A 15,126-nucleotide genomic window follows, 5' to 3' on the forward strand; every position below is an offset into this window, starting at 1 on the left:
TTACAAACAAAAAGCTAACTTAACAAACGCTGACCTTTATTAAATGTAAAACACTTAAAATTTTGCGTTAGCTAAACAATTGGACCTTGCATTTGCTAACTAAAGAATGACGTTGAGTTAACATTACTTCACTGATCATTTTACAATTGTTGTGTTCTGGTTTGTGTTGGATAAAATGCAAGTCAAAAACATTAGAGAAGCTTTGACAGTGCTTGACATAAGGTAAGCTGGTGCAGTCACTTCTGAATTCAGACAAAATGAGACAATATGTTTTCCGATTTCAACTGTTAACATTAGTTTGAATAAGTAATGCTACAACTGAAAAGGTAAAAAAAAAAAAAAAATGAATAAAACGCAAAAATCTTCACGAAGTGCTTAGAAAACAGTTTTATATTTATTGCAAAATATTTTTGTACAGAATACAACTGAAAAAACATCAACGGAGGAGGAATGGACAGTAAGGCCAACATCAGAACTTCAAGAGCTGAACTGTACAAACACCAATAGTAACCAACATCTGCTGCTTTGTGTTTTCATACATAAATTGTTTTTTGACCTTGCAGCAACCTTAAAGGGGGAGAAAAAGAACTCAAATATCATCCTCATTTTTCTAAAACGTTATTGCCTTTGCCTGTAAATCCACCGACTTACAACATCACTAGACAATCCTTAAAATGTTGAAATTTCTGTAAGAAACTTGTCACTCTATTGATAATGTGTCACAAAATATAAATATATATACTTGTAAAAAGCCTCAAACAATATAGGACTGAATTATTTTGGAATTGAGAGCATGAGGAGGTTCAGAGCACTACAGCTACAATTAGGAGGCTAACACCATTAGCCTGATTGCTAATGTGCTGAGATAATACTTCTGATTTTTAACTTAAAATATTCATTTATAAAATCTGTTTTAGTTTACTTCACACACCTAGAATAGCTGTTAGCTTGGAGAGGTTTAGCATACGGTGTCTAGATAATTCAGGTGTGCATGCCCATGCACATCCTCATGCGATTTGGCACGGATGTAGAAGTTCTTTCCTCGAGGTTCTCGTTTTCAGACTCTCCAGCTGTTTCTCTTACATTTTTGTACACATAAAAAAGGCAAAGTAAGACAGGATACATCCCCCCCAACATTCAAATGTACATGTTTAACATTGGCTCTCCCAAATTTGGGATCTAATGAAAACCAAAAAACTCTTGTCTCTGGAAGGTTTTTTTTTTTTTTGAAAAATAAAATTAAATAAAGATTGATATAGATACGTTTTTTCATATTCATAAGCCCTTCAAGAAACACCAAAACATTAGAAAGAATGAAGATGATATACAATCCAGAACTCCAGTGAAGAGGTCTCATATTAAATTACTTAACTAGGAAGGTGGACAAGGAACTACAGATGTAACACAACAGTGTCATGTTTTTGCCCTTCTGATTCTAGAACCAATAATACATTTGGTGGATAAATAACACAACACGATCATCTTCTAAACCAGACAGATGACAGACATACTGTGGTCTTCAGACACAAACAGCCAGACCAACGTGGTCTTTAAGTTCAAAATTAAACAGAAACATAGCTGACTGGTAATCCTGGGATGCTTAAGGACGTTTTCTTTTTTAAATAAATATCAGCTTTGTTGCAGAAATCCTTCTGCAATTATTCATTTCACTACTTTGAAAGAAAGTTCAGGGTTAATAAGGTGAATTGAGTGACTTTTAGTTATGTGTGAGCTTTTCTTTCTGTGACTTTCCATTAAAAAGCTCTGTAGCTTGGTGATGGTGGAGGTGTTGGGCGCGGGATCTTTAACCATTGATGGATGCCACAAGTGCTTTCAATAATTTGATACCCTGAGTAGAGGACATAGGCTTGGGGTGAAATTCAGTAGGAACAAAATAATCTTTGCAATGCAAACAACTTAAAACTTACATAGTAATACTTTTCCCACACATAAATAAAAATCTGTACTTATCTGTAAATTAAAAACCACAAATGTAACCAGAGAGAAAATAACAACAAATCACCCATGATAACACAAGTCATTTTAGCTTTACAATATGCATATACTCATGCATATATAGTGCGTATTTCCCCTTGCATACAGGCGAGTTGTTGGGGACTATATAGAGAGCCTTCACTTATACCAATGCCCTCTGCAGAGACTAACAGTGATTATTAAGAGACTGATACAAATGAGAACAAACATTATTCACAGGACAGGTGGGGGGGTAAGAAAATGGGGACATATTCTGTGCACCCTTGTAAACAGAAGAGGCCAGACAGCTAGATGGGTAACAGACATCCACATAAAGCAGCAAAGATAGGACAGATTACGAGAGGGGGAGGCTGGGTGAGAATGAGAAAAAGAAGAGGCAGGGGACCCTTTCTCCCCCCCATTGGCAAACCTTGCCCTGACTGGCAAAACACCATTTCTGATGGTGAAAATACTCTTAAAAAAACAACAACACTGCCTGCACCACTTGAGAGACACATATGAAATGTAACAAACAGTGGAATCTAAGCACTGAAACTTAAAGTAAAGCTTCTCAATGTAAAGCAACATGGGCCCAATGACTAATTTTTATGTTTGTTTTATAAGGGATGGGGATGAGCATGTGGGTACCAGAGGCATAGAGGTTACTGGGTCCGGCCCACTCCCACCCCCCACTTCCAACCTTCCAATTATTCCAACCCCCTCCAACAGCTTCTTTGGGTTGTTAAGAGGTGAGATGCTCAGACAAATAACTGGATCCTCTCGCGAATGGTCTGCCGGCAAATTGGGCAGGTCTTGAGCGCGGCGCTGCAGTCGATGCAGGAGGCGTGACCGCATTGGAAGACCAGCTTGATGTGGTTGTCAATGCAGATGGGACAGGTGATTCGCTCCTCCATCTGCCTGTAGCGAGACTGCAGCTGCTCCAGTAGGTTATGCTGCTCCGAGTTCTCATTGCCAGGGCTACAATCCACCTCCGTTTGGTCTACGGAGGACACAGACACAGTATATAACTGTAGCTTATTGTCAATGTACAGTCATGTGCAAAGACAACAGTGTCCTGGTATCTGTTCAGCAGCAATAAGACTGCATGTTGAAAAAAATGAAAATCTTGACACAGACGGGCTTTAATCAACCATTCAAAACTTCTCCGCTAATGCTTATTTAAGGCCTGTGGTTAATTCTTTCCTAATGAAAGAAATATGCAGTGTATATTGTACGTGACTCTAAAAGTCACAAAGTCATGAATGAACATTAGGGAAAACAATTTGTCATAATACAATGATACAAAATACATGCAGATAACGTAACATAAAAAATATGTGTTTAGTGTCACCTTGTCTGATTTTCTTGGTGATAGTGACTTGGCATTTGATGCATTTCTTCATTCGATGGGCGCACTCTGTTCAGAGAACCAGGTCAGCAAAGACAAACCAAAGAAACACAAAAGTGCAATATGACACAATTAAAAGACCTGATTTGAGGAACTAATTTGTGAATTTGATTATACCTGTTTTTTTTTTTCTCCCTTTTTACACTGTAATATTTTCCTCCACATTTTGCTATCACTAGCTCAATCCTCACTTCCACCCACTTCACTCCAACATCTACGCACCTTCACAAGCCACACTATGCTGGCAGGGGCAGAAGAGAACCAGCAAAGCCAGCTCAGAGCAGATGAGGCATTCACTGGGCCCCGGTGGTGTGGGAAGAACCAGGTTGGTCATGGTGTTGGGTGTAGTGTGGACCCGGCGCAGGCTGGCACTGCTCAGGCCCTGTCCACATGTGATGGCCTGAAGACGCTGCAACCTGACATAAACATTCAAAACATTTTTCTGTAATGTCACATATTTAACAAAATAATCTAATAACTCTTATCCCTGTTTTTGCTGATCTACCTGTGCTTCTCAGAGAAGCTCTTAATGAGCTGCAGCATGGCACTGTCTGCCACCAGGTCCAGAGGGCTCTTGCCTTTGTGGTTGGCATAGGTGATGTCAGCACCTTCCTGTGCCAGAAAACAAGCAATAGCAGCACCAACACTAAGCTCGGCATTCCCCAGAAGACCTGAAGCACTCAGCTGTGGATACACATAATGATGATGGGAATAGAGAAGAAAGGAGGAGTTAAAACACCTCTAAAAAATAAAAATAAATCAGACCCTACTACAAAAAACAACTAAGAACAACACTAAGAACTTGTGCTAAAAGTCTAAGTTCATAATACTGGAAAATTCTGTCTCAAAGACAAAGCTAGTTGTTTGCAAAAGAAGTAAAGCCAGCACAATCCAGCCAAAGCTGGCACATAAACCCAAATCTAATCAGCACAGCTCCCCCTATAACTGATCTGCTGACAGTGGCCGAAACAACTCTGAGCACTGAAGTCTCACCACATTAAAAACTGTGTGTGTGTTGGCTTGGCAGGTGTCCAGGATGTGAAGTGGATCAGCAGCGTTTGCGGACATGTAGACTTGAAAGGACGTTCTTCATTGGCACAATGACATGAACACCAGCTGATATAACCGTACAGTATTTAGAGCGTTTGTATAAAAAGTACTGCACAAAGCAAGAACTCAAAGTCTAATGAGGACTATTAAACTAGTTCATCTTAATCAGTGTCTATATGTAAAGCAGACTACTTTTGGATTTTGCTGTCCTAGCTTTCCATCATGACTATGTGAAGGTCCATAAGATGTTGTACCTGCAGAGGTGAAGAGCTGAACCTTTTATCCCCAAACATGTCTACAGCCAGACTATAATCCAAAATGTCACGCAGTGATTTCTGTGCCTTTTAAGAAAAACAACACAGCCCTTTACTGTGTCCTCACTTAACCCCTCTCTTTAATGTTCTTGTTGCTTGGTCTAATAGGTTGCTCAGGCGCTAATAAGCTTAGTTGGCTAAGTAGGTAAACAGAGCTGGATGCTTTGTTTCTTCCTGAGATGACGTAGCTGACGATGATCTGAAGGTTACTGGATGGGTTGAACATGCTGAGATGTGTGGTTTCTTACAATGCTAGTGGCTGGGGATACTATAGGGAATTCATGGAGGGTTGTGTTGAGTGTGTCGGCTGCTGCCTTTAGTTGTGCGTTTTTGTCGTAACCTCGCTCTTATGTTGATGTATAGAATTAAAAAAAAGTTTCAAAATGTGAGCTGTGTATATAAAAGCAATCAAACAAGAACAAAATATTGTGTTTGCTCTTTCATCCCCACGGCTTTTCAGCAGATCCCAAAAACAAGCTTTGGACCCTCCCTAAAGTTTTCAGACAATCCTACATATGAACATCTGTACTCAAACGAACCTCTGTTTTGCATATGTACACCCACAAACTCTTTTAACTCAATATTATATCCAGCAGGGTGCAGTAGATTTATGACAGCACATTGATGCTGTAGATCAAAACAGATTTAACTGTGTATTGATAACTCTATTCCCACCTGACGCTTGACTTTTTTACTCAGTATTATTATTTTCAACAGTATTTACCCGACTTTCAATTTGTATTTACCTCTTTAAGACTGTATTAATTCCTCTTCCTGCCTTCAGTCTGTACTTTGCCCTTGCTAAATGATTTTTGTTCTCTCCCTTGTAACCATGTTTTCAGCCTTAATTTATCCACTCACCAGTCTGTATTTAGCCATTATTTCTTCACATCCTTCACATCCCTCGTCTCTCTTCTGTCCCAATAATACCCAGAATTCAGCATTAAAACATCACTTAACAGCTGTAGTCACAATATGATTCTTTCAAATCATATTGACAGTAATTGCAATTCATGCAAGTTAACAAACCTGAATATTTATTTGATTAAAGATAAATAACAACTTTAAAAAAAAAACAACTTTCTTTCCCTCAAGCCTCTCCTGCTGGTTCTTACCCTGGAGTAGAGTGACGTGGACGAACACCCCTCGCTGCTCTCTTCAGTGCTGCTGGTTCCCACAGTGGGGTTAAGCATGACATTGGCCAGCTGTGGACGAAGGAGGGCCACATGCATAGCTGTGTCACCGTCCTCATCTTCCATGTTGACATCGGCGCCCTCAGCCACCAGCAGCTGCACCAGGTCAGTGTGGCCCTGCGTCACCGCCAGCTGCAGTGGCGTCTGGTTGCGATTGTTGCGGATGTTGACGTCGCAGCGTCCCTATAAAGAGCAAGTAGGGGAAACTATTATATATAACTACTATTTAAATGTTACATTTGCAGAATATTTGTAGCTGCATTCACACTGCTACTACTGTTCTGCGCACATCTAAGCATTAATAAACAATAGTAAGACTCTGATTTGTTATTGTCCTGAACTCGCCTCCTTGATGAGAATCTCCGCAACGTCTCTGTGGTTGTTAAGTGCGGCAAGATGAAGTGCAGAGAAGCCATCCTCCTTTTTAACATCCACCAGCTGCCGTGCTCGGCCCAGGATCTTCTCTGTGGCCCTGCCCAAAGACAAGAACCACAAAATTTAATTGCAGGCTTCTAAATGTTGCCATTATCGAGAAAAGAAAAAAAAAACAGTGATAGTGATAGCATTATGTACAACACAGTGATAGTGCAACATCACCATTAGCAACATGTGAAGGAAAGATTTTAGAATATAATGCTAATTTTATCCTGTGTCACAGTGCTCTTGACATGGACAGTGAAACAGCTGTTGTTTTTATTAAGACACTCTAAAAAGAAAATGCTGAGGCACAACAAGCAGCAAGTGCACAATAAATTTAGCAAACTGACCACAAGATGCAGCTAACCAACATTAAAAGGGTCGGACCTTTCCCTGCTTCCTATACCCAATGTGTTGAAGGTCAATTTTTTGACAATAGACCATTAATTTAATTGTATCCGTCACCACATCCAACAGCATTTAACCTGTGTACTGTACAATAATATGGACAAAATATCCTAAACAATCCAAGAAATGTCTCAGAGTTTGACATGTGACATACCTAAGGACTTTAGCTGGTTTCAAGGGCAAAAATTGTACCCATCCTCTTTGGCATGCAACTAGTAATGTCAGATTACAGCATTTTGTCTTTAATTAGGGCAAACACAAGACGAAGCACAGTTGAGGTGGATTACAGGGCCATATTGAGTAAAGTTCAACTATTAGAACTTCTTATTGTGATTCATGCAGCGAGCTGGTGCTGCGCTGTTGAGTTGTCCTCTGCTCTGTAGCTATCAAGTCTGCTTTATGACGTGTGAAAGTGAAGCTGGCAGCATTCATGAGCACAGAGGACAATTGCAGGGAACCATGGAGGCATCCGTGTGATGTGACCCATGGATGTTTTTATGGAAGTTAGATGAATTTTAATGTTAGCTCTGATGGATTTCACTGTTCGTAAACACTGGTGTCCCTAATGTTTATAGGTAAAAATGACTAGTATGGCCTAGTTTTATCTGCTAATTCTTCTTTCTTTATTTTTAACAATTAAAATTTACCTAATGAGTAAATCAGAAACAATAAGAACCGGGTAAATTTGTGAGTAGTGTGTTGTTAGTTACAACCATCGTGAACTGGATGACAGATGTATTAAACCAAATTCGGAGCCACCTCTGCAGATAGTCCTATTATTATTGTTTTACATTCCAACTCCAGTGAAGAAAACATAAAAAAACTATTATTTTGGCATCAGGTCAACAGGAACCTTTTTGATGTAGCTTTAATTATGATAACTTTTTACATGATCATTAGCTGCTGCTTGATGATAACAATTTAACTCTGCGTAATTTCATGTGTTGTCACATATGGTTGAGATAAACCTATTGGTGTGTTACTAAGGATGACAGTTGTCATTGGTAAGTGCAATGCAGGTCCGTGTGAATGGGTGTGTGTTGGTGTGTTGGTGGTGGCGGTATTGACAGAAGGAAATGTCTTTCATGGTTTGGAAGCACCAGGGCACCTTCTTTATCTTTAAAGAGCTTGCCCTCGTAATTCAATTCCTCACAATTAGCCTCTCTCATGGATACCAGCAATATTGGCGTCTCCTCTCCTCCCGCTGCACCTCACTTTTCTGCATTATTTTCATAATCATCCCTCATGATGTTTTGTACAAACATGCCTTCACACAAAACAGCCAGAGGGCATCTCAGGCATGGTGGTGATGACCTTTCTGGTCATCATTTGGTTATTTGCATAACATTTGTTTCCATCTAGCTTTCTACAACACTTGATGAAAGCACCAAGAAGTTCTAATGTCATGTCCTTGGAAATCACAATAAAGGATATTGGTTTCTAGCATTTAGCTAGCTATAAAAGTGTGTGCTATCAAATCTATATGGTGTGTGTTAGATTTTTTATTATGAACAATGTGTGTCCAGAAAGACAGAAGATAATTAGAAGAGGACTGTTGGAAGAATAGGAAAAAGGAAAGAAACTGTTTGGGAACAAAAGCAATCTGGTGAAAGGCTGGAGAAAACAAAGAGGTTACTGTCTGAGGAGGACAAACTACAGGAAAACAGAGAAATCCAGCCAAGTATTCTTTCGTTTCAAGTACACAGTAAACAGACTAAACCATCCTGTGCATTCATTTGCTTCTTCTGTCAAGCTGAAAACTCCAGAAGAAATCTGGCTGCTTGCCTTGTTTCTTTTCTTTCCCAGGACTGTTTGTGAACTTGGCCCCTGGTCCTCTTTTTCCATTTCCTCACAATAAATAAATACTCTAATAAACAAAGCATTCTTATTTTTCTGTCACAAAAAACAGTGGAAGACCATAACTGCTCACATGAACTCCAAACAGAGAAGCATTAAACAAAAAAATCCACTTTTATGGGTTTGTCTTTGCTTTCAAAGCTGAGGACAATAAAACAACCAGCCATTTTCCAAAGGTGAAACATTGCAGACAGATGTACTGATTGTACTCAGGTAAATAAAAAGGTGAATTATTGCCAGTTAACATTAATACATTACTAACACTAATAGCGAACTATAAATAAATATAAATAAAACCCTTAAAAGTTACTATTGATTTTTAACTCACAAGGTTTAAAGCCGCTGTCATTCTGATTTACACTTAAGCCAAAAACAAACTAGGGAATAATACAACACGCACACAGCACTTGGGCTAAATCGATAGTCCTAATTAATGATATATGAATAAATTAAGCTGATCCTAACCATTGTAAATCCTGTGTCTGAACCTCTGGCACAGAGGCTGATATCAGGCTAAATGAAGGTTGGGTAGTGCAGCCTGAACTCCCAGCAGTGCACATATGACACTTGCCAGAACAGATCAGACATTTATTAAACGACCGTCTACTGCACCCTCCAGTCCCATTCCTTTCCCTCTTTCACTTGCAGCTATTGCTTTGCAGACCGTCTTTCCCCCCATGCACAGCTGACATTTATCCACATAATTCACTCAACTACAGGGGAGTCCTGAGATTATATTTTCAAGGTGTGTACAATATAAGAAAGGAGCAGGTGATGAGCAAATGTAGGAGGTGAAGTTTGGAAATCTAGATTCAACAGTTTAGAGCCTTTCTTAAAATGAATAATGCCCTGATCCTTGCTCTGCCAGCAAATAATCAGAAGACCGAGCTGTGACAATGTACTCAAAAAGACTGAAGATCTTCACTGATAACACTAACAGGACTCCCACTCTTTGAAACAGAAAATTCTAGGACATTATTCATGAAATTACATAAGGTACAATTTAAAAGTCTCTCATTGAAACCTTGAATGAAGTTACTTCATTTTAGTGATGAAATCTATGGTGATGCTGCGGTTTCCAGTCTTCCTTTTCATTCACCTCTTTAATAACAGCTAGGGACACTTTTCCACTGCATAGTTTAATTTGGAATGGAAAGTTCATGCAAGGTCATTAAGTCACTAGAGCAAAGAAAAGCAAGGAAGCAGGAACCTTATGCTCACAGTGACATGTAATGCATTATGAAAAATATCACCTTTAAAAACACTTGCTGTCTTATTATTCAAAAATGTTTTTCTCCTAATCTAAGCGCAGTGACTGATTGTATCCTACTTTGGCTTGTTTCTTGACTCAGTTTGAATTTCAAAAATAGGAATTTATATTTAATAAATAATGAATAATTCACCTGTTGTGTGATTGTACTGGAAGTCAAACACTGCACAGCTGAAAACATAATCATAATATTCTATATCAAAGTTATGAATAGCCTGGTTTCGAAATAGACTCAGAGTACCACTGTCAAAAGATTTAACAAAGACACTAGCGACCAGGCACTTTTGGCGTTTTTTCCCATCTATTCTAGGCTGTTCAGGATGTGTGGAGGCTGATATGATGCAACATGCACAGAGGACGATGCTGGCGCACCACAAAGGAGCCAGACATTACAATTGTCTTTGGAGGGATAAATCTTATCATTGTGAGAACATTCAGTTATCTACTGCGTTTCTGTCTGCCCTTCAGTGCCTTGCCTAGGATCAGCTTCAGTGTCAACCAAACTAAAACCAACACAGTTAGAAGACAATGGAGGGTTTGTGACAGGTGTCAGTGAGGAAGCATTGATGTCTGGCCACAAGCCCCACGTTGAAGATAGGCTGAGCTTATCTTTTATTATCTTTTTGGACTGGGTTGCAGCAATTGCAATTCTCACAAGAATTCAGAAACTTTGTGTTTTTTTCCACAAAAACAAATGTGGCTTCTGCCTCTCAATAAACCATGTGCCCTGTAGCCAAGTCATGAAGGCTTTTGAGATTGCTTCAAATCTTTTCTGGCAAATACTATCTGGCACACTGTTTAGGCACTTTTTGAAATTATTAAATAAACATAATTCCCAAACCTGCAGACCAGAATAATGACTACATTAAATGTAGTTTGGGAAATATTTGTAGAATAAGTAAATGTTTAGGGAAATGCCTGATACTGACTGCATGCCTGCTAACAGCAGAAACTGTGTGGGAGATGAACACTCTATTTGTGTTTAGAGTTGACCTTTGAGTCCTCATTTGAACACACAAGAGATTCCCACACACATACACCTATAATCATCATTTCTAATGCACACATCAGATGTGTCTGTTTAAATTATCGGGACACTTATGTATGGCTGGAATCACCTGTGTTTGTCTATGTCACAATGAAAGTAGAAGCCCCCCTCCAAGAAGCCCCTGGTTTCTGGGACAAAACAGCATGCAAGCTTGAAATCTAGTTCCAATTTTTTATTTTATTTTCCTTTTACTTACAGCTTGTTTCCTTTGAGGGCAGCATGGTGCAGCAGGTTGAAGCCTCTGTGATTCTGTTGGGTGAAGTCAATGTTTGGGACCACGACCAGGATCTCGATGATATTGCGAAAATCTTTAGCAATGGCATCATGGAGAGGAGTGTCCCCATATGAATCCTGATTGGAAAAGAAGAAATAAATGGACATACAGCAATGTGGGTGACTGTTGTATGTTGCTGCAGGACTCTGAGCCTTTTCTTGTGACACGACAGCAAAATGCAAAACAAGGAATTGTGTTATTATGCGAAATACATGAATCACATATGCATATCTGCACTATTATCCTCTGTAAGCACAATTGTCTTCACTGGAATTTAACCATAATGCTGCTTTTTTTTGACAAGATCATAATTCACATTTGCTGCATACAAACAAACTCTGGGCTGGCCTGTTTTGGCTTAGTAGCAACTCTACTCAAGCAGAAAAAACTGAGTTAGTGAATTCTGAGCCTGGTTGCAGGCATGTTAGACAGTCTGAAAAATGCCCTAAAAGAGACTCTTAATTGCCTTAATGAGGCCGAGGCTGAAGTGAAACAGGGACACAGTCAAATATCATAAATGTTTCAATTTGTGTTCATGTAAACGTCGGAAAGGGCAACGTGTGAGCATCTTAAGACGCATACAACAACAGTGACAGAAAAGCTTGTTTCTGGGATTGCCAATGGAAGTAGTTATTTCTTCAGAAATACTTTTTCCAAACATTAGTTTAAGGCAAAATAGAAATGAAACTGGAGATGTAATTAATAAATGTTCGTATACATATTTGTCCATGGCAAACCAAATGTACAGGCTAAACTATAAATTGGATGAGTTATTGGTTATTGTTTCAAAACAAACAAATTACAGAATCACTTAGGACCATCATATGCTTTAGTTAGTAAAACATATGGAATGACACTCAACATTGAGTGAAGAATAACCATAATCTCAGACTGTGATTTGTAGGACCATTAGTTTAAGTAACAGAGCATGCTAGGGCCCCTCACCTGTAGATTGACGTCAGCCGAATGTTCAGTCAGCACTCGCACCACGTCAGTGAAGCCCTTATTGACGGCGATGTGGAGCGCCGTGCACATAGAGTTGTTTAGGAGGTTGACATTTGCCCCCTTACTCAACAGCAAACGTGCAATCTCTGCTTGATTACTAAACCAAATGACAGAACAGAAAAGACAAGCAGATAAGTCATCACCATCTTTTATTTATTATGAGTGACTCAGTGACTGTTTGTATGGTGTTTTAAATAAGTTCCTATAAAGTCCCACATGCTTATTGTGTAAACCTACTGGAAGTATCAGAAATCTTGCGGGTTGCACGTCAACATACACACATCTTTTTAAATCCTCCCATTTTGTTTACATCGTGTACCAGTGCTGCTAGGTTTACACAACAAGTTTATTTTAAGTATAAAACAGAGATTCTGCCAACTGTTGAGTTTCCGAACATGTACTAAAGGGGTGACAAGATTTCTGTTTGAGCAACACTGCTGTCACTACTGTGAATGGATTATCACATTACATTGAAAAAGAAAGGCGGGCAGGATGCTGTACAGCTGCAATTTCTCTTTAGGATTATTAACATACTATCTCTAGCTATCAATCTATTTGTCAGTGACATTTTTTTTTTTTTTTTTTAAAGGCACAAACATCTTTGGACCTTTGTGTACGTGTGCAGTAAAACTGTGTGTGCATATGCGTCCTTACCCAAACGCTGTGTAGTGTAATGCTGTGTCTCCATCTTCATCTTTGACCTCAATGGAGCCATTAGCCTGCAGCAGGGCCTTTACCACCTCCATGTGGCCTTGGTGAGCTGCGACCTGCAGTGCGGTCTTTCCCTGGTTCTTAATATCCACCTGCCAGGAACAGAGATATGGTTGAAGACTTATTTGATATGATTGCAGCCTGGACACTAAGAGAGCTAGACTGACTGGCTGGTAATAATCCGAGCATTAACAACAACCACGTTCGTCATACACTTAATACATAATCCTTAGAGTAATTATCAACATGATGAAGAAGATGAGTAACTGAGGACACACAACAGGAAATTTTTGGATCAATATGAAAAAATACCTTAAATGTGTGTAATGTGATTTACCTAATATATTAGGGCTGCCCCAATAGGGTTGATGGGTCGATTCATCTGTCAGAAACCTGTCAGTTGACTGAGATTCTTCGAGTCTGACAGTTTGTTTACGTCTAAGCACAAGTATAACAACCCCTCAAATAAGTAATTATGAATAATCACAATCACCATAAAAATATTTTGTAATATCTAGCAGTACTGGTTGTTAACTAATGAAAGAAGCTGAAACCTGAGAGTGGTTGGGTGTGTGTCGTGTCAGTTATGATGCCATGCACAGCGCCATGGGATAGGTCATGTGTTAACTGTACAGTATGTCATTTAATGCAATAGCATGAGTAATGCTATTTAATTATCAAAAATTAATCTTAAATCTCCATCAGGTAAAATATACAACTATTATAGTGTTTGTTTTTTAGGCAACATCATCACTCAATCGTCAGCTTGATCTAAATTCTCATCTTAAGTTCACCAACTCGCTTGTTCTCCCACCATTGGTTATAAACTCTATTCATAGTATCTTGACCAAAACAGGCTGGGGAAATTATGGGAATTAGTTACATAATGTATTAATAGACAGAGTTATCTTTGACATCCAGTATATGAAATAGAATCAATTTCTTTCTATAGCCCAATTTCCACATCACAGATTTGCCTCAGTGGGTTTCATAGTCTGTACAACAAGAGCATCCTTTGTCCCCTACAATACCTTTAATCATCATCCTAATAAGAAAGAAGTTGTTGTCTTTTTGTGTCTTAATCTTTTATTTGGGAGTCCTTGAAATTTACAGTACTATATCTTTCTCAGTGAGTCACTTCTTTACATTTCCCAACAACAATCTTGTTACCCTGGTGGAAGAAACTTTTGGAACAGGCAGTGGACTGCAGCAAAGAGAAGGAGTGCTGCACTAACCTTGTCAGGGTACTTCTGCACCAGCTCCCGCACTTTGTTGGCACTGCCGTGTGCTGCCTCAATGACCAGCCGGCTAGGATTGTCCTGCTCTGTGGACTGAGACAGCAGTTTCTCCAGCACCGAGATGACAGTACCTGAACATAGATATAGTAAATTAGAGAGAGGGGGGGAGATGTGAGAGGAAATGGATGTGAAAACGCGAGAGGCAAGAGAGACAAAAGGATTAATTTAGCTTAACCAGTCTAATGTGAACAACTTGATTAGAAATTGTGTCACAAATCTTTGTGGTCCTACTTTCACCCTCTGCAAGGTCACACAGGTTAATGGGTTTGTCAAGGATGAGCTACAAAACCACAGGAATGAGTCAAAATGTCCCTCCATGCAGTACACTCTGACCACACACACAGAGAGCTCTATAGTCAACCTCTATCTGCTGCACCAAGCACATGCATATAATAGATTTAGTCATGATTAAGAGACTGGTAAAAACTACTGACAAGATGGCAAATGTCTGCCGTGCTGCTAAAGCCTTGTGCTGTCAACATGTAGGATCATGACATGCTACAGAGAAGAACAGTTCAAGAATTGGACACCATGTCCACATACTGCTGGAAAAGAAATAGAGCAAATGGCTGTGACCGTGGCCATTATTCCACATTTATGGCCTGTATGTGAAAAGCACACATGGCAGAGACAGTGCTGGAATGAGGGCAGTGAAGAATGAATGACTGCACGCAGAAGGAAAAGCTGGGGCTGGAGTGATCGAAATGAGCCCCCTCGTCCAAGCAGAGGCCTTACTTCCAGATTCGTTGGGATTCTCAGTCGTCATGAGGTTTGCATCTACTTCCACAGGCTGGGCAGAGAGGCACGCTGGGTTGAACGTCCATGTCTGACCTCCAAATGCCACCCGAAGGTCACCATCTGCATATACTTTTAGCACCTTCCCGACCTGACCAAGCACC

The 15,126-nt window shown here is 39.6% G+C and overlaps 1 protein-coding gene across 10 annotated transcripts in view; it reads right to left on the reverse strand.

Annotated features, from left to right (window-relative positions):
- Window positions 1-372: 372 nt before the first annotated feature.
- mib2 (MIB E3 ubiquitin protein ligase 2) overlaps window positions 373-15,126 on the reverse strand; it is a 37,594-nt gene continuing 22,840 nt past the window's right edge. For 8 of the 10 annotated variants that reach the window (XM_067526559.1, XM_067526557.1, XM_067526560.1 and 5 more), the window contains 11 exons: window positions 14,963-15,125; window positions 14,165-14,298; window positions 12,873-13,021; window positions 12,159-12,315; window positions 11,136-11,290; window positions 6,285-6,411; window positions 5,862-6,122; window positions 3,888-4,066; window positions 3,605-3,798; window positions 3,326-3,391; window positions 373-2,974 (listed from right to left, as the gene is read on the reverse strand). In XM_067526559.1, coding sequence (XP_067382660.1) covers window positions 2,733-2,974; window positions 3,326-3,391; window positions 3,605-3,798; window positions 3,888-4,066; window positions 5,862-6,122; window positions 6,285-6,411; window positions 11,136-11,290; window positions 12,159-12,315; window positions 12,873-13,021; window positions 14,165-14,298; window positions 14,963-15,125 — 1,827 coding nt within the window. In that variant the 3' untranslated portion in view covers window positions 373-2,732. The other 2 variants (XR_010916305.1, XM_067526562.1) reach the window with 2 other exon arrangements.

Source organism: Channa argus, chromosome 13 (assembly GCF_033026475.1).
Source record: "Channa argus isolate prfri chromosome 13, Channa argus male v1.0, whole genome shotgun sequence".
Taxonomy (NCBI): domain Eukaryota; kingdom Metazoa; phylum Chordata; class Actinopteri; order Anabantiformes; family Channidae; genus Channa; species Channa argus.